This window comes from Semicossyphus pulcher, unplaced genomic scaffold (genome assembly GCF_022749685.1).
Source record: "Semicossyphus pulcher isolate SPU_LCO1_2020_fin unplaced genomic scaffold, fSemPul1.0.p SCAF_11, whole genome shotgun sequence".
Classification (NCBI taxonomy): Eukaryota; Metazoa; Chordata; class Actinopteri; order Labriformes; family Labridae; genus Semicossyphus; species Semicossyphus pulcher.
In genome coordinates, this window is record NW_027211615.1 from 13,786,774 (window position 1) to 13,804,474 (window position 17,701).

Below are 17,701 nucleotides of genomic sequence, written 5' to 3' on the forward strand. Positions count from 1 at the left end.
ATAAACACCCCCCCTCTACACACACACACACACACACACATTCGTGCCCACACACAGGATAATTAACATCTGCTACTCATCTGCACCTAAGGGAGAAGCTAGTCCCATATTCTAAAATCTAATCAATAAAGAGCAGCTGAAACCTTTGATTTGACTGGGTGGGGTGGGAGAGTCTGTGGGGGAGGGGAGGGGATCCGCCCCTGTGTCAATGTATTCCATTTCAATCCCAGACTTAAAGAAAGCAATCCTCTTACTTACTTAAGGAGACTACAGCGGGCCGATTGTTAAACTGATTGATTTAGGGAAATACTGATGGATTTCTGCGCCGCTTGTTGACGGATTCTTAAGTAAGACTTGTTATGTAAATGTTCTTCTTTTCATCTCTGTCAGTTCAAACAGACACTTCGGGCCTCGCTATCTTTAAATGGATAAGAGATCGGACTCGCAGCGGATACATGTCATTGATCCAGTCAAGTGTAGAACGCACGCAATCACACATGTGGCCGATTCAACTCGAGTAAACATTTTTTTTCATGCAATGAAACGCATGAGTTAATTCCAGATTATGTTATTGATTAGTCAATTAAATATCCATCACGATCTCTCAGGGTGCAAGTCATGATTTCTTATGTTTTCTCCCAATGAAACCATAACATATTTAAATATGATAAAATAGAACAACAAAGGCAGCAAACCAGACAGTTTTCAATATTTATTTTACTTATAATGATTATTTTTGTAACATTATTTTTTAGGCTTTTTGCCTTTGTTAAGAGGACAGTAGAGAAATAAAGGATGTGAGAGTTGGACTGACCTGCAGCAAACGGCACCGCTGCATCGAGGACTGAGCCTCTACTTATGAGGCTCACGCTTTAACCGCTGAGCCACCCTTATATTTTTGTTAAAACAATTTTTATCAATTCATTATCAAAATAATATCTTAAAAAATGATGTGAAATCATGTAGTCAGCAACTACAAAACTAAAGAACACCTGGGTTTTGTTCTACCTCTGGTTGTATTCATCTTGTTTCACTCTTTTCCCAGATGCCTTGCCACAAACCAGTGTTCCGTCCTTATCATATATTTGTTATTGGATTTATATTTGACACCTTCTTTAATGTAATTTTGAACAGTTAAACATTTGTTCATCCCAAACCTGTGCTAGGAACCTGAGAGGATTTTTTTAACCTTTATTTTGACAAAAATATTCACATTGAGATACAAAATCTATTTTAAAACCCGGCCAGTCGGATAGTAAAATTCACATTAAAGAACAAACAAGAGCCTATAAAAAGCAGAAATTACATCAGATGTGAATTCACTGTGTGGTCAGGTCAGGAGATTGACCACCACCGATGAAAAGTCAAAAACACACGCCCCCTACAGGTCTGGAGCACTCTCGTTGTGTCGACTGGATTTGCAGCGTTCTTCCTTTTGTTTTCTGGGTTTGTTTGTTTTTTGCTTTTGCATTGTTTCTGCTCTTGATGTTAACGCCTTTGTTTAGTGCATGTCTATTTCATTTGCAGCGTGTTTCCGTCGTTGCATGTGTTCAGGACTTTCCGTGCGTTTTTGAATTTGCATTGTTTCTAATTTTGCAGCCTGTTTCCTCCAAAGGAAACCGTTTGGACCGTTGCGGTGCGATTGCCCTTGTCGGCCACCGTACTTATGTGCTATGATGCCTCACCACTCGGGAGTGTGGGCTGATACTCTAACAGGGGGAAAAGGAGCATGGCTGACCTGATATTTTTCAGGTCAAAACGAGGCCAAACAGGATATATTGAAATGGGACGATCGTATTACTCAGTGTAATTGTAGCTACAGGGGAGCAGAAACTAATTCAAGAAATTTACATACAGTCATATTTTTGCATTCACATTTCCTCTGTCTAACTATTGATCTTGAACGCTGTGAAGATCTAAATCCAGACCTGACAGAGTTATTAAAGGGCCCTGTGACACTCTGGGGACATTTTACCCGGGGCCACCGGGTCAGAGTGTCACCGAGTAACGATTAAGACAAAAGGGGTCCCTACAGTTTAACAGTCCACTCCCACCATTACACTCATAGCCCAGCGAGCAAATGGCCTTAACGATGAGGTAATAAGAGTCATTACTGCAGATCGCTCCGTTAATGCAAAAGTCCTTCAACATCCACATGTGTGGAGCTCAGCGGAAACATGCAGCCTGGACGAGGGTTGGAGGTTTGAATATTTGAGGTGCTGCTTTTTCTTTAAAGATGAAGCAAATTTTGAACATAATTAAAAGCTTTTAAACTCATTTTCTTCAAGATTGAAATGGTTCAGAGACGTTTTCTTTCAGGTTGGTAGCAGGCGTTACACAAATATGATCAATCTACCCAAGAACTCAATGATCAAACAGCTTTTCTTTTTTTTCTTCTTTTATTTTGAAAGGTTCAGAAACAAAGGGTGCTTAACACCTGAAGTCTGTTTGTTAGGGGCGCTGGTTTAGCTCAGTTGGTCGAGCAGGTCCCTATATACAGAGGATACATTCCTCGACGCACTGATCGCAGGTTCGACTCCTGGTCTTGCCGGTCATTTGGTGCATGTCATCCCCCCACTCTCTACTCCCCATACTAGAGATAGACTGATATGGTTTTTTCAGGGCCGATACCGATACCGATTATTAGTAGTCAAGGAGGCTGATAACCGATATTTGGAGCCGATATTCATTTGCAGTAAAAGTGAAAATATTGGCATCACATTTTTGAATAATACAAACTCCAACACTTAACTTTGTTTAAATGCCTTTAAGCATATGTTTATGTTTATTAAACAAACAAACAAAAAGCGCAGGGAGTTCCCAGGGTCAGCAGCATCTCTTATAAAGTTAACTGAAAATTTAAATAAATAAATAAATATCTTCCTGGAGTTTTATTAAGTAAATAAAACAAAGTTAAATAAAATTTGCAAAGAAATGAACTTTTTCTCCTCTCCGCCGTGTGTGTGAGCACTCTGCACTCTTATCGGCCGTCGGATAAAAAAAAAAAAAAAAAAATTTTTTTTAAAATGGCCGATGCCGATATGCGTCAAAATGCCGAATATTGGCGCCGATAATTGGCCCAGCCGATAATCGGTCGATCCCTACCCCATACTTCCTGTCTAACTTCAGCTGTCCTATCTAATAAAGGCAAAAGCCAACAAAATATATATATATATATACAGTATGTAAAAAAAAAAAAATAGTCTGTGTGTTTGATCTGAATCAAAGACCAAATTTTGCCTTGAGTTTGGTTTGTGTTCACACGGCAGCTTTTACTAGCAGACAAAAAGTTCTAAGTGGAAAAAGATGCGCAAGGAAACTGCTGTCTGCTCAGAATTTCCAGTTTTTGGGATTGCTTCCTGTATTAGATCCTACGTTAAGTCCAATTATGTTCTCACCTGAATCAAACCAGACCGTTGTTCATTTCTGGCGGATCGTGGTCCAATGGTTTGGTCCACACCAGAGTTAAAATGCGTGTTCTCACCTGTTCAAATAAACCAGACTTTTGGAGTAAAGTCCAAAAGTCCGGACCAAAGCTGTCAGGTCTGAATGCACCCTTAATTTCATAGTTCAGCTCAATAGCTCCGTTTCTCCCATTAGTTTCATTAGTAGTCAGTTAATAAGCAAAGAGAAAATAGAGACACCAATTCTGATACTAAGACTTGCATATCGGCCGATACCGAGTTCCCCTTTAATATCAGTACAATAAAAAATATGGAAAAAACACTGACTGACTTTGACAAGCATTACACTCTCTGCTAGCACTGTGCTTATAGTGGCCACCTGATAATTTACCTGAAACCAGCTGGAGAGCTTATAAATATTGGTATGGGATCGGTGTGTTGACTGACGTATTCACCGATAACCGATACAGGAAGTATTGAAGGCTGATACAGAAACACACTACATTAAGCATTAGTGCCTTTTTCCACTTAATACATACTCAATACAACTTGAGCAGATGTTACACACACTGTCCTGAAAATGGAAACAGAATCGAAATATTTGTCTTGGGGTTCAGATGTGGACACTAATTTGTGCAGCTGTGAACACACACACACTCGCACACACACACACCATCCCGGACACACAACTTGTGTGGATTCATATTGCAGGCAGCAGCATCCAGCGCCCTCTGGTATTAAACACTCACTCAGTCCAGCGCTTCACGTCTTCCTCTATCCTCTCCTTTTCACACACTCTCTAGCATCATATCTTTCACACACACTCTCTAGCTTCCTTGTTCTCCCCGGCTCCCCTGGCTCTCCCCCTCCTCCTCCTCCTGCGGCTCATATAGGGCCCTCTAGTCTCATTATTACCTCTGTCTTTTTATTAGGCCCATTAGGGCTCTTAGGAGGCCTGTAATGATACTAAATGAATAGAGAGTGAACTGCTGTCTGTTTTAGACCCAGCTCTCAATGACAGCTTCAAGCTTCACCGCCGACTGCTCGCTCTCTTCATTGTGCTGAAGAGGGATTCAATTACTTATCTGATCTGTACCTGTACTGTAGCACAGACTGAGCACCTGTCTTTCTGCAAACAATCACCTACATCACACTGTGTGTTGAGCATCTCTTATAGAAATGGGCCATGTTATAATGTTAAATGGTATGGTACAGTGGTTCAGTGTGATGGTAGATATACAGGTGCAGCAAGTATAATATAATTACTCATCACCTTACAAAAACAACATGGACACTGGAGACAAGAGTTTGCAACCTAAATCTGACATGGTCTTAGATTTTGGCAACAGTGTTTTTGTTAAGTGAGAAGATGTGTGTGTGTTTTTGGTTAAAAGTTAGTTAAAGTAAAGACAGTATTGAACATAAACCTAAAAATAATAATAAAGTTTAGCTGCTACAAGTGGATATTGAAATATTTGGCAGATAAACAAACATGGTAAATTAACAACTTAATAACATTTAATCATTAAATTGATCCAAAGTGTGTCACAACCTTTTAATTTAACACGTATTTGCTGCTACAAATTAGCTGTAAATTAATGTATTATCTAAGACAAAATGTTACATGTTTACTGCATAAAAACAAAACATGTAAAGTGTCCAATAACCACTAAACAGAGCTGAAACCGAACCCAATCATAATCTACAGACTCTAGAAGAACACTGCTGGCTAGAAAGCTAAAGCAAGAGTCAGCAACAGCTAGCTTTAGCTAAGGCTAAATTGACTTGCTTTCACCCAGCTCTGTCCTAAATTTGAAATTGTCACTTTTGAAACAATATTTTGATAATTCAGTGTTTATTCAACAGAACTTAATACAGCAGAAGCTCTCGTGTCAGGATGGAGACAATAACTAGTAAGTGTCCGCTAACGGCATTTTTTGTACTGGCAGCGCCCTCAATTTCAGAGCGCTTCTCATCAGTGCTTATTGTTGCTAGGTTACGAAAGTTGACTTGCAGTACTTCCGCGTCCCTTGGTTGTGACCGTTAAGTCTGTTTTAAATTTCTCTGTATGCTTTAAGGAGCAATTGGCACCTGGGAAAAGCCACTGTCAGTCAAAGCTGGTGTTCTCTGTATTCGATACAATAATTTCAACAATTTCAATAATATTTGAAATTGGCGCCATAGCTGTGGAGAAAGTTGTACAAACAGCTCGTGGTTTCGCCCATTCTACATTCCTACAACACCCAGCGTGCATTGCGCCCCTCCCTCTGAAAGGAACGACCCAGCGAGAGAAGCTGGAGTGAAACACTACCGTTTTCCAGACATCGATCGCTGCAGGCAATGGCCCAGAGCGGTACAGAATCCAAAATACAATGAGAATATACCGGTGGATCGTCTAAAAAAATCTTAGGGTCTGCAGTCTACATTTCAAACCTGGCGATTTTGAATGAGACGTGACATCGGAGGCAGGTGTCATAGATTGAGGAAGTGTAGTTTAGCAAGCTCCGAGGTTTTCCAGGGCCCATTGGAGAAGCAGATAGTGTCCCTACCATAATAGCATTAACTCCCCATGATAGCGTGATAGGACTGAGGTTGAAAAATGGCAAACTGGCCCTTTAATAATTGCTGTTATTCAAGGAAATGTTACAAAGAGAACATAAAAAGAATGTAAATGAATCGTGTCCTGGCATTAGCAGAAGATCGAGACCTGGAAATTGTACCCTGCAAAAAACAAAAGGATTAGCTTCTCCTCCAGCGTTGTTGTGGACAAATTAGATATTGGAAGTCCCGCCCATTCTTGATTTTGATTGGTCGGTGAGGGAGGAGTGATATTGACGAGCGCTGAGGTGCTCCAAAAATTGAACTATTTTCATGAGAGAGCGCAGCGTCAGAATTCACACAACCTGTTTAAGTTGCCTTTCAATTTCATATTTAAATGTATTCAACTGTTAATAGATTGTTGTTTTGATTTCATATAGTTACAAATAACCCTCATGAACAATAGACTGTACAACAAATATACAGTAGTTAAACAGGAAAGAAAGCTGTCTGCCTGTCCAGAGGTAAAGAGCTATATGGGCATTTCTTTCAGTGTCCTTTATGGTCTATTACAGTGATTTTTTTTAGCCTATAATCAGCCTTTAAAGGGTATAAAAGAAAGGCATTACAACTTCTCTATCAGCTAAGCAGTTTGCCTCCCAGCCTATAAAGTTTTTACTCTTTTCTCTTAATCTCTCCTTTACTGCTATCTGCCTTTATAGTCAGAACAGAAGATAATTCACATTCTTATATCGCAGCGGAAACATTTTGTATCCCTGGTCTCTTTTCATGCTCTCTGACATCACAAGGGAAGAAAAATGCACAGACAGAGATAGGGACATTCTCCTCTTTGCTCCATACTGTGTCATGTGTGGTCAAATGGCGGTGAATCAGTAGGTGAAGTATTGATATTTCATCAGGGGGAATCACCCTCCGCTGCGACACTTAACTCAGCCACCTCCGGGCGACGCACCTGAAGCTCCGGGGCGACCTCCGGGGAGACAGGAAGTCACTCCATCGCCTGGGTAAATTGAGTGGAAAGAAAAAAGAAACACAGGCTGAGGAGAAGAAAAGACTGATGAAGAGAAGGAGGAGAGAGCGGAGGAGGGTGACGGATCTCTATTTATCATCAAATCTTTGCTCCTTTAAAACACGTTTTGCAAACACACTTTGTAACATGTTACAAGTTTAGTCCTTAAATATTCTTGATTTTAAAGCCATTCATTTTTCTATTATGGATGTAGAGTAAATTCATTCATCCCCGTCGCTACAGTATCTACATCCAGCGATCCCGCAGTCCCGCCATCCCCCCTCTGAACGTGTACCGGATGTCCTCCATCAGCTGTCTGTTTGTCAGATCTGAGGCTTGGATCGATCCCCCTTTCGCATTTGGTGGACTGATTACAATCTACTAATCAATGACACCCCCAGCACTCCTTTCTCTCTCCCTCATTCTCCCGCTCCGCTCGTCGTTTCTCTATTTGCTTGATAAGGAGCATCGCTGCACCTCTTTTAAGTCAACCTGCCCCGCTCCCATCCGTGCAGCCTCAGATTTAAGTAAGCAGAGTGGTGGGTTCAAGGCCCTGGTCAATACCCCCCAATCACCTTCCCATTCACTATAGAGCGCTGAAAGGTATTGTGGGGCTCGAGGTCCTTTCAGATGTCCGTCTGTTTGATGTGGCGTGTGTGTGTGAATGTTGGAGGAGAGTTGACGGGTCGACCTCGAGATGGTGGATGAATTGTTGCTGTGATTTCAGAAGGTTGGAGACGAGAGACAAAAGACTCAGGAAGGTTTTTATCACAGGAAATATGTTGCTTTGTAGTGGACCTCCATCTTAAACATTATTTTACTCTGTAAAACTAAGAACACAGTTAAAGAAAATTCTAGTTTTTGACTAATGTAAAGTCATGTTCAAAGATCTGATCTCAAAGAATTCCTTGTAAAAAAATGTCTGTTAAGTCTGTCGCCGAATGAGGTAACACAATGGTGATTGAGCCTATGGCCCACTGATGAAAGCCTTTGCATTTGCAGTATACAGTATTGTTATGGACTGGGTGTCTGTGGCGACATTCATGGAAAAAATCTCAAGTGGCGCCCAGTTAGTGACGTGTTTTCCATCAGCCAGCAGTGGTTGGTCTGCGAGAGAGGGTAGGCGGAGCTAAGCGGCTGCTTTTCCAGTGTTGCGAGTAAACAGTAATCTACTATGGCTGAACAAACAAAGAAAAGATCGATGACTACAGATACAACTTCAACAATAAGTGAAAATCCAAAGAAAAGTCAGATGAAGGCAAAGAGTCTAAAAAGGAAATCAAGAGTTTAAACTGGAGCCAACCGTGGACGCAATTACAGTTTATCGCCATAGGTGCCGCCAAAGAGAACAAAACCAAAATCTTCGAGATTACAACTTTAAACAAGATCAATTGTTGAGAGCACTCACACAAATACTGTGTCCATCAGACTATTTCTTGTTCAATATATGTAACTCCCCCAAAAGTTTTCGTCAATGCCTTTACTCCAAACTTTGGTAAATATAAACTCTTTTATTACAACACACAGCGCTCTCAAATCTCCTCTGTTCATGGGTGGCCTTCATTGATTTCTCAGTAAATCATCTACTAAGCTCGACTTACAATATCTTCTGTAACTGAAGTTAATTTTCTTAAAATGTTTTTTTGTTTGTTTTTTGTTTCTGTGTTTTTTTCTCTGTAACCCACTAACACAAAAATGGCTTCAAATCGAGCTCCTTGTTTAACCCTTTGACGCAGCTTTCAAGTGCCTGGGAAGACTTCTGCAACTGCAAAAGTTTGATAAACATCTACGTATTACTTTGGTGACTTTAGTTCAAGCTCATTCAGTCAGTCAACATCCAGTCTTCATTTTTTGTTCATAAAGAATAATATGTTATTCTTCTAACCTTTACAAGATCTAGAGGTTCGTCCTCACTGAGCAGTGTCTCGTGTACTCGTGGACTGGGTGGCTGAAGCAGTGAGTGGACGGTAGCTGGCTGAAGCAGCCCCGGCTCATGTTTCAAAGGCCTCCACACTGGACTGATTTATATTCTCCCCTTAAGCCTCCACATACAGCCAGCGGCCTCCGTTTCATGTTGGACTTCTCCGGGGATTACGCAGCGTTGTATAAACAGCCCATAAAACATACAGACTACTTGAGACGGCCAATTACAGTGCAGCGAGGTTAATGGTTGATGCCACGGTTTGTCATGCGGTTATAAAGTGTAGAAAGTATCGAGCAGAACCTGGAAGGAAAATCTACAAACATCTTCTTTGTGATTCTGCAGGTTTTTCCACTCTCTCGCTGGCAGACCAGATGAGTCTACTACAGAGCGCCTGGATGGAGATCCTGGTGCTGAGCATCGTGTTCCGCTCGCTGCCCTGCGAGGACGAGATCGTGTACGCGGAGGACTACGTGGTGGACGAGGACCAGGCGAGGATCTCGGGCCTGCTGGACCTGCACGTGGCCATCCTGCCGCTGGTGCGACGCTACAAGAAGCTGCGCATGGAGAAGGAGGAGTTTGTCACGCTCAAGGCCATCGCTCTCGCCAACTCAGGTACAGATGAGCCTCTTAATCCTGCTGTTAGTCGTATGAACATCAAGACTGAGGAACTTTATTTTGAAATCTAGTTGAGGATTTCCAACTATATCAAATATTTTAGGCAGAGTTTTGGGGAAATGTTGGAAGACATGAAGAAAACTTTAATTTGAAGGAGACCCAGGTTATTTAACTCGATAGAAACATTTTCAGATCCTTCAAAATAAGAGCATATTTAAGATTTAAGAGCGTATTTGTTCAGACGTTTGCTCCTAAGATCCTTTATTTTGCTCCCCAAACGTGACGCACGTGTCAAAGCTTCCCAGCTTGATGCATCTCTATGTTCAATCTAAAATAAATCTAGATAGTTGGCATTCAATTAAAGCAAACAAAGAAATAAAACAAAAAAAGTCACGTGATTGTCCATATCTGGTGAGCCCATCACCTCCACACTGAAGGATACCTGATAAGAGGGGACAAACAGGTCACAGGCAGGGTTCTTTAATTTAACGCTCCCTGTGTGTGAGAGTATGTGTGTGTCTATATTTTAATTCCTGTGCACATACATGCGTGTGCGTGACTGTCACATTGCGCTCTCATTCTCTCCATCTCCATAACAGTAGCTGCCAGCGCGCCGCAGCCGAGGGAGATATATTTAGCATTTCATTAGGAAAACAGGGGCTGTCAATAAAATGTGTTAAGTGGAGTGGAATGAGCGTCGGGGAGCGACGGGCCTCGTTTGTTCCAATGTGAAGATGCTGCGCCCGTATCGACAGTTTGCTTTTCATGAGGCCGGGCCTGTCCCCCCCCGCTAATCAATGCCTGTTAGGAGTCTTTTCTCCTGCCTGACTGAAAAATGAAAAATGCTGAGCCCAGAGCTTTAGTCTTCTGATGACAAACTCTCCGTGGGAGGTGGGAGGGAGGAGAGAGGGGAGGATAAACGGGAAGGGGAAGAGGGGGGGTTAGATGGAGAGACAGGGATGTAAAGGTAAGGGAGAAGTGTGAGAGAGGAAGGCCGGGGTCGAGAGGGAGGCTCAGGGAGGGCGAGAGGGCAGCTTCGGCTCGTTTGAACGCGGCCTCGGAGAGCTCCGGCTGCCGGGGTCCTGTGGGTGTGACAGCTGTGGAAATTCATGGCCATTGATTTTGTAATTAGCGGAGTATCGACGGGATTGACGCCAGGCTGCTGACGGATTACATGGAAATTGTTTCTTCAAAGTTAGTTTTGCATTCCGCCCCTAACCTCCTTCAACACACACACACACACACACACACACACACACACACACACACACACACACACATTAAAAAACGCTCTCCCTGTGCTTTTACACACACTGACACACATTTCAAAACATATTCTCTCTCCCCTCCTCTCGCTGCTTTACACACACACGCACACACACAGGCTGGCGCAGCCAAACGAGGATCAGATCAGTATTAACATGAAGGTTTCAAATGAAGAGAGCTGGAACACATGTGCGGTCCACATAGCCTAGTTAATTTCCCAAGATAGAAACGCAATTTACACAGAAGGCGACTGGTAAAAGAGACTTAATCAGTCAGTTAGGAACATAATTAGCCTTGTACTTTCCCTTTTTTCTGCCTCATTTACATGTTTGTACACGGTCTTGCTTCACTTTACAACTTTCACGACGCACAGCAGAGCCGCTCTAATTCACTCACACACTTCAGTCAGACACGCACAGTGCGTTCAGGATGAGACAGGAGCATCTTATGCTGTTTCTCTATGATTATAACACTGAACTGAATCCTGTCTGAATCTATCAGGTAACGAATCGTGGATATGATGCATCCTCAGATTCGACCTGCCGCTGTACGACGTCTGTGCGGTGAAATTGTCTGAAAGCAACCCACTGCTCGTCCATTAAAACTCTCTGTCAGCTCGTCCTTTAGAGGACAAGCCCGTTTTTTTTCCCCTGACTTGTAGATTTACACATAGAGAGCAGTTTTTAATAAGTCTCAACTGGTTTTATTTTAGAGCCTATACATAAGGGGGCCAACTGCTCTTTCTTATGGAAATGAAGGCCATCTGCCGCCATCATTCAGCTGAACGATATCCTAGTAATGCAGCCATCTGAATTCATTAGCAGGGGGGATGTATGTGGTCCATGATACCAGAAGAAATGAATCTCTTTCCTGTCCCACCGTATATTTATACAGACCTACAGTACCTCTCCTTCTTTCTCTTTGTCCCTAGAGCCCGGGCCACGCATAGGCATTTATTTAAGGAGCGTCATTAACCACTAACAAGAGGAAACCTCTCTAGAAAATTGCATGTTTGCAAACAGAGGCTGCAGAATTTAAAGCTGCAATGTACTTCTTTTTAAAACTGCAGATCAATAGAGAATGTTTTAAATATAAATGTGATCTCTCCGTGCTCCTCCCTGCAGACTCGATGCACATAGAGAACATCGAGGCGGTCCAAAGGCTCCAGGACTCTCTCCACGAGGCCCTGCAGGACTTTGAGGGCTCCCAGCACCCGGAGGACCCTCGACGGGCGGGCAAGCTGCTAATGACCCTGCCTCTGCTCCGGCAGACCGCCACCAAGGCCGTGCAGCACTTCTACAGCATCAAAATGCAGGGCAAAGTCCCCATGCACAAACTATTCCTGGAGATGCTGGAGGCCAAGGCTTGACACCTGGGCCCGGACGTTTGACGGACAGCTGCGTCGGCCAATGGGAGGCGAGGGACAGCCCATGAAAAATGCAGGCGGTGTGTGCCAACTGACAGTGAAGACTCGTGATTTTAACACTTTTAAATGGTAATAAGTTTAAAAGAAAAGGGACTTGAAGTGGTTTTAAAAAGGGTGAATATCAACCTGCGCGACACGGGATCATGATGATGTATATAAAGATGTTGTGTACAGAAATCAGGCAGCCGACGTCTCTTTATAACCAGAGACACGTTGCTCTATATCACCTGAAGCTTCTGTGAACTTATTTCTTATCTTATTTTCTTCTCAAAAAGTGTTAATATAAATGTCCTGAAGAAGTGTACGGCCTCGCAGCCACACTCTCTGTTTCTTTCTTTCATATTTTCTAAGTTGTAAAAGCAATAGTCTCTAACTGGTCTACTTATAATACGTGTACTGTATATTGTGTGAAATTGCACTGGGCGGGCGGGAGGCAGAATCGTAAGACATATTCTTATATTGTTCATCAGAGAGAGAGCGGTACCCGCTGTGGGTATGTAAGATTTCCTCGTAATATATTTACCTCGTAGTAGCTTCATGGACTCGGCGGTTTTAGTCTAAATGGTGCTTACAGCCGGACGATGGTTGGCCAGTGATCAGAGTCACAGAGAGTTTGCACTGAGCGTCTGTGAATAACACGGCAATAATGATGAGTACTGTTGTAGCGTCTGAGTGTCAGTCAGTGGTTTGTGCTTATAAACCCCCTCCTCACTTCTCTTTGTGTTCACGTCACACTCAAATATCGGCAACTAAGTTAACACTCAGTTTAATACTGGATTACTTGTTAAAAAAAAAATGAAAGAGGATCTATGCAATGTAATGCAATCTAATCTGCTCTTACAGTAGCCTGAACGCCCTGCAATAAAAGCTCTGGTTATTCTCTAGTTTGTAACGGAGCTGTGTTAGACTGCAATATATTGTACAGGTTTGGCTTCTTCTGGTGTCTGCCCACGCTTTTTACGCTTTTAAGTGTCACTATATTGTTGCCGTAGTTTCACAGCTGATCATATTAGTCTGTTGTAGCCTCACACATCTAAACTTTAAAAGAACAATTCAAATTCAAAACAACTTTATTAATCCTTTGATGGGCAGTTGAACAGTTCAGGGACGCTGGTTTGACTCGGTCGGTACAATCCTCGACGCAGCGACCGCAGGTTCGACTCTCGCCCCCGGCCAGTTTGCTGCGTGTCATCCCCAACTCTCCACTCCCAATGTTTCCTGTCTCTCTTCAGCTGTGCTATAATTGAAGGCACAAATGGCCCAAAAAAAATCACAAAAAAAAAAATCTATGATTTTAAACAGTTTTAATGATCCTGTATTTGTGATCAGTCTGAGCTAAAGGTTAAGTATTGTGGCTTTTAGGCCGCAGAAACAACCTCATGGTTCTGTAATTGTTGTGGCAATTTTGGGAGTCATTTCTCCCCTTTTATGACAAACTTTAACTTTACCTTATTTAAATTGAATCATATGTTTTCAACTTCTAATCCCAGCATCAAATTGGCCACTTTTTAGCAGAGCGTTTGAGCCCCTTTGTCTGTTTGATTTTTAAATGTACGATGGCTGAAATTTGTTTCTGTTTGGATGTAAAACAATTAGAACTTTAAATATTTGTGTGCAACAATATAATGACACTTGTTTTTCTTGACATAATCTTTCCTTTGAATTGAAGCTGAACAAATATAACGACAGAATATATCCGACTTATGTTCTGTCTCATCTTATATGAAGGTGCTCATCACTCAGACTGACACTCTTCTGCAAACACTGACACACTTGGTTGCACAAGCTAAGTGAATAAATCTGTATACTCCACAAAGTTAGTCGACTTTTATAGAACAATATCTATCAGTTGTAAACCAGTTGCCAAACTATTCAAAGAAAGCAATCAGAATAATGTGACACAGTTATCCTCATGTTATAGGATCAAAATATTACACTTATAGCTTAATCAGCTGCTCTTAGGACTTTAGAGAGACAGTTATCCTCTCTTGTGATGAAACTTTAAAGCTGTAGTGTTCTTAAAAAGTGCCATTAGAGTCTGTCCCAACATGAAGCGGGGCAGACCAGTTTCTGCACTTGTTCCCCGAGGAACAGACGCTATTGATTCACCGTAATGTAATGTTTAGATAATTATAGCCCAACACAGTAGAGAATACAATTCCCATGATGCACTTCTCTAAATCTAAATGTGTAACCAGCTAATTCATCCCCAGTCGGAGGGAAGGATGTATCACCTCTGTACAGTACAAACCAAAGTCTTTAAACACTTTCAAATGAGACAGCTGATAAATCTGCTTTTTTTAGCTGGTCAGTGAACGTCACACGGTTTTACCTTCATTGTGCTTTTAATTTGAGCCTCTGCTGAACCTATGCCGGGTGTGATAAGAGCTGTCATCTTTTCTGGTCAACACACACATTGATTCAGATAAAAAGTTTCTCATGTAGCTACGTGTTTTGTCGTGTTTGTGACGCGTTCACATCCTACAAACTGACCGTCTCCTCTCAGACCAGAGCTCCTTCGCGTTCCTCCTTCCTCTGAGCACTTTGAACACTGATAGCAGATAATTGTTTCCCAACTTCCCCCTCTCTTCTCAAATTAATATAAGAAAATAAAAGAAAAATGCTTAATTTATTTTCAGACTTCTAAAACGGTTCTGCTGCATCCAATTAATTCTAATTGTCTCCTAAGCTGAAATTCTCAAAAGAAATGGAGCAATTAAATTTCTGCTTTGGCTCTACCTTGGGGACGAGAGACGTTTTATTTCGGCTGAGGGTTGGGAGCTTTTTTTTTTCTTTCTTTCTGAACCTTTAAAAAGGCGATTTCATGGGTGTCTGTAATAGTTTCATAACAGGGCGATCACTGGGCTATGCAAGGCAAATACGGCCACTTTATGTTCCTTGTGTTGTGGAGCATCAGACGGACTTGTGCTTTTGTTTACACACTGTACAGCGCTGTACACTGCAAATGTAATGTGCATATTTCACCCTAATATACTGTAGCTGCTGTGCACTGATATACCTATTTGTTTTATTCACAAGCTGTATTCATCACAAACTCGAGGCCCACCTGAGAAGCTGTATATTAATTAAGAACCACTGTACGAGTCAATGAGAAAAGCTCTGTTTTTATTTCCTTTCTGTGTCTTTGTGTCTCTCACTGCTGAAAAATCGCCCTCTCCGGTCATCAGCACAGCAGGACGCACGGCGAGCGAAGTAGTCTAGACCCTATACCTCAATCCATGTTTTGAAAATTACTCTGCGTTTGGAAACGGGCCATGTCTCCCTCCTGGGAATCAGTGGCACAGAAATAAAGTGACATCACTGACTGGGTATTAAAAAAAAATGTAGATGAACCTGCTGCGATTGGGGAGCACATTCCTCGGAGGAGAAAGCTGCTTATTCGCTGCTCCATTTGCGGACTTCTCTTATCTCGGTGCTCTCGGAGATGACGAGATTTACATAAAACATGGAGGAACCTCCCCGGCCGTGCAGAGGACCCTGCTAGGTGTGTGTACCCCAGAGGTTTACTCCCCTTAAAAGCAATATGTTAACGATTGATATAAATGAACAAACTAAAAGGGAGCTTTGGTCCATTTCTAATTACGAACTGTGCTCGGGTAACTATGCACACACGTTCACAGTGTGCTGATGCAAAGGGTTCAGATGTGAGCATGTTTAAACTGAGAAGCAGCTGGGCTCACTGGACGGTACTTTGTGGCATTTTCTTGTGTTCTTTTGTTTGTTGTGTTCTTGCCTAATGTACCCATGTGTAAATATAAGCTTTTTTTTCTGAGTGAGTCAGATCTAACAGTGCACTGAATGTACAGTGACAATAAAATCACATGGTTTATGTAAACACTGCAAATGATTTCTGTTTGTATCTTACTGTCAAACACGCACCGCTCATCAGGCTCACTTAATGTAAGGATGTCAAGGTCCTTTAAAGACCGCTTACATTACTATGTGAAAGGGAAGGTGTTTGAATCACAAAGGTCTCCAAAGGTCACAGAAAGAAAAGAAGACTTCAAAATTAGATCAGCACCTTGAATGCACCTCTTAATGCTCTACTGACACCTCCAACACTTTCATTGATCTTTATTTCAAACATGTTAATGCAATGTGAAGTAATTTCTACTGCATAATGTAACACAAAGCAAACAGGACATGTCTGAAAAGGAGAAGAATGAAGTACAAACTTTATTAATAACTTCAATAGATTTTATTGTTGACCTTTTATGCCTTTATTTAGAGAGAGGTCGGTGGACAGTGTCGGAGGCAGGGGAGGAGTGAGTGGGGGTGACACGCAGCAGAGTGCCTGGGGTGGGGGCCGCTGCATTGTGGACTGTAGCCTCCGTACATGGGACAAGCTATTTAACCGCTGAGCTAAAGCAGCAGCCACTTTTTTAATTTTATTTTTTATTATTTATTATATTAGAGTTTGATAAACTCTTACATGTGAACTGCAGGTTATGACTTTCAGAAACAAGATAAAACTGCTCGATTAAATTAATTCCCCCGACAAGATGATGGAGAAAGAGAACCATATAATGTATATTGTATTTTTCCCCTCTTATATTAATTATTATTATAAACTACCTAGAGTAGATGTAAGACTAAATGTATTTTTAAATCACTTTAGCAAATTTCTACTAACTTTAAAAATGTCTTTATATTATGAGCATTTCATGGACACGTAAAGGTCTCAGTTATTCCCTCTAACTAAAATCAGGCTGTCAGTTTTCCCACCTGTATTTGATAAAGTAACTTTTGGATCAGCTGCTCTAACGGGATGTTTGTTTGTTCCAGATAATCCAAATAAAGGGGTATAAACACAGTAACAGTGGAAAGGAAGAGATCCATGCTGTCATACGGCCTCGTCCTGATCTCAGCTTTAGAAATGTAAAGTCAAACAGCACCCAGCATGACCCATGTGTGTGTGTGTGTCGTTTAGCAAGACGGTGCCTGGGGGGTGTAACGGCATCCTCCTGCCCCGACTGTCTACAAAACGTCCCGTTTGACCTTGCGTTGGCTCCGACGTCGGCTGAATGCACATCTGACACACTCGCTTCCTTTGTGGTGCAATCCTGTGGAAGTCATTTCATTTACTGGCCTTTTTAACATCAGCCGGGGTGGGGGGGCCGCGGGGGGGTGGGGGTAAGTCGGTGTTTAATCAGCCTGCCTCGAAGCATTCCCCCCAAACAGAATCAACTGTGATGTCCACAGAAAAGATCTCTCAACAGGAGATTGAATTAAACACTGAAATGGTCTCTTATTTATTCTCTTTGCACAGTTTCGCACGACACTTCTTATTATCGCTGCAGACAACAGCTGTGTGTGATCGCCACAGTATGTCAGAAGGAGTAACTCATTGACACTTTTAAAGGGAACGTTTTTTGTAGCAGGGTTGTATGGGGTAATTATCAATACCTACTTGGACATAGCGGCACGGCCTGAGTTTGGAGAAGCCGGCTGGAGTACAAGTCGTGTTAGCTAAGCTT

At 42.0% G+C, this 17,701-nt stretch overlaps 1 protein-coding gene across 4 annotated transcripts in view; it reads left to right on the plus strand.

The window, feature by feature from the left end:
- esrrgb (estrogen-related receptor gamma b) overlaps positions 1-12,349 on the plus strand; it is a 39,236-nt gene extending 26,887 nt beyond the window's left edge. For all 4 annotated transcript variants that reach the window (XM_069686012.1, XM_069685996.1, XM_069686020.1 and 1 more), the window contains 2 exons: positions 9,239-9,508; positions 11,902-12,349. In XM_069686012.1, coding sequence (XP_069542113.1) covers positions 9,239-9,508; positions 11,902-12,146 — 515 coding nt within the window. In that variant the 3' untranslated portion in view covers positions 12,147-12,349. The remainder of the gene's footprint in view (positions 1-9,238; positions 9,509-11,901) is intronic.
- Positions 12,350-17,701: the final 5,352 nt, after the last annotated feature.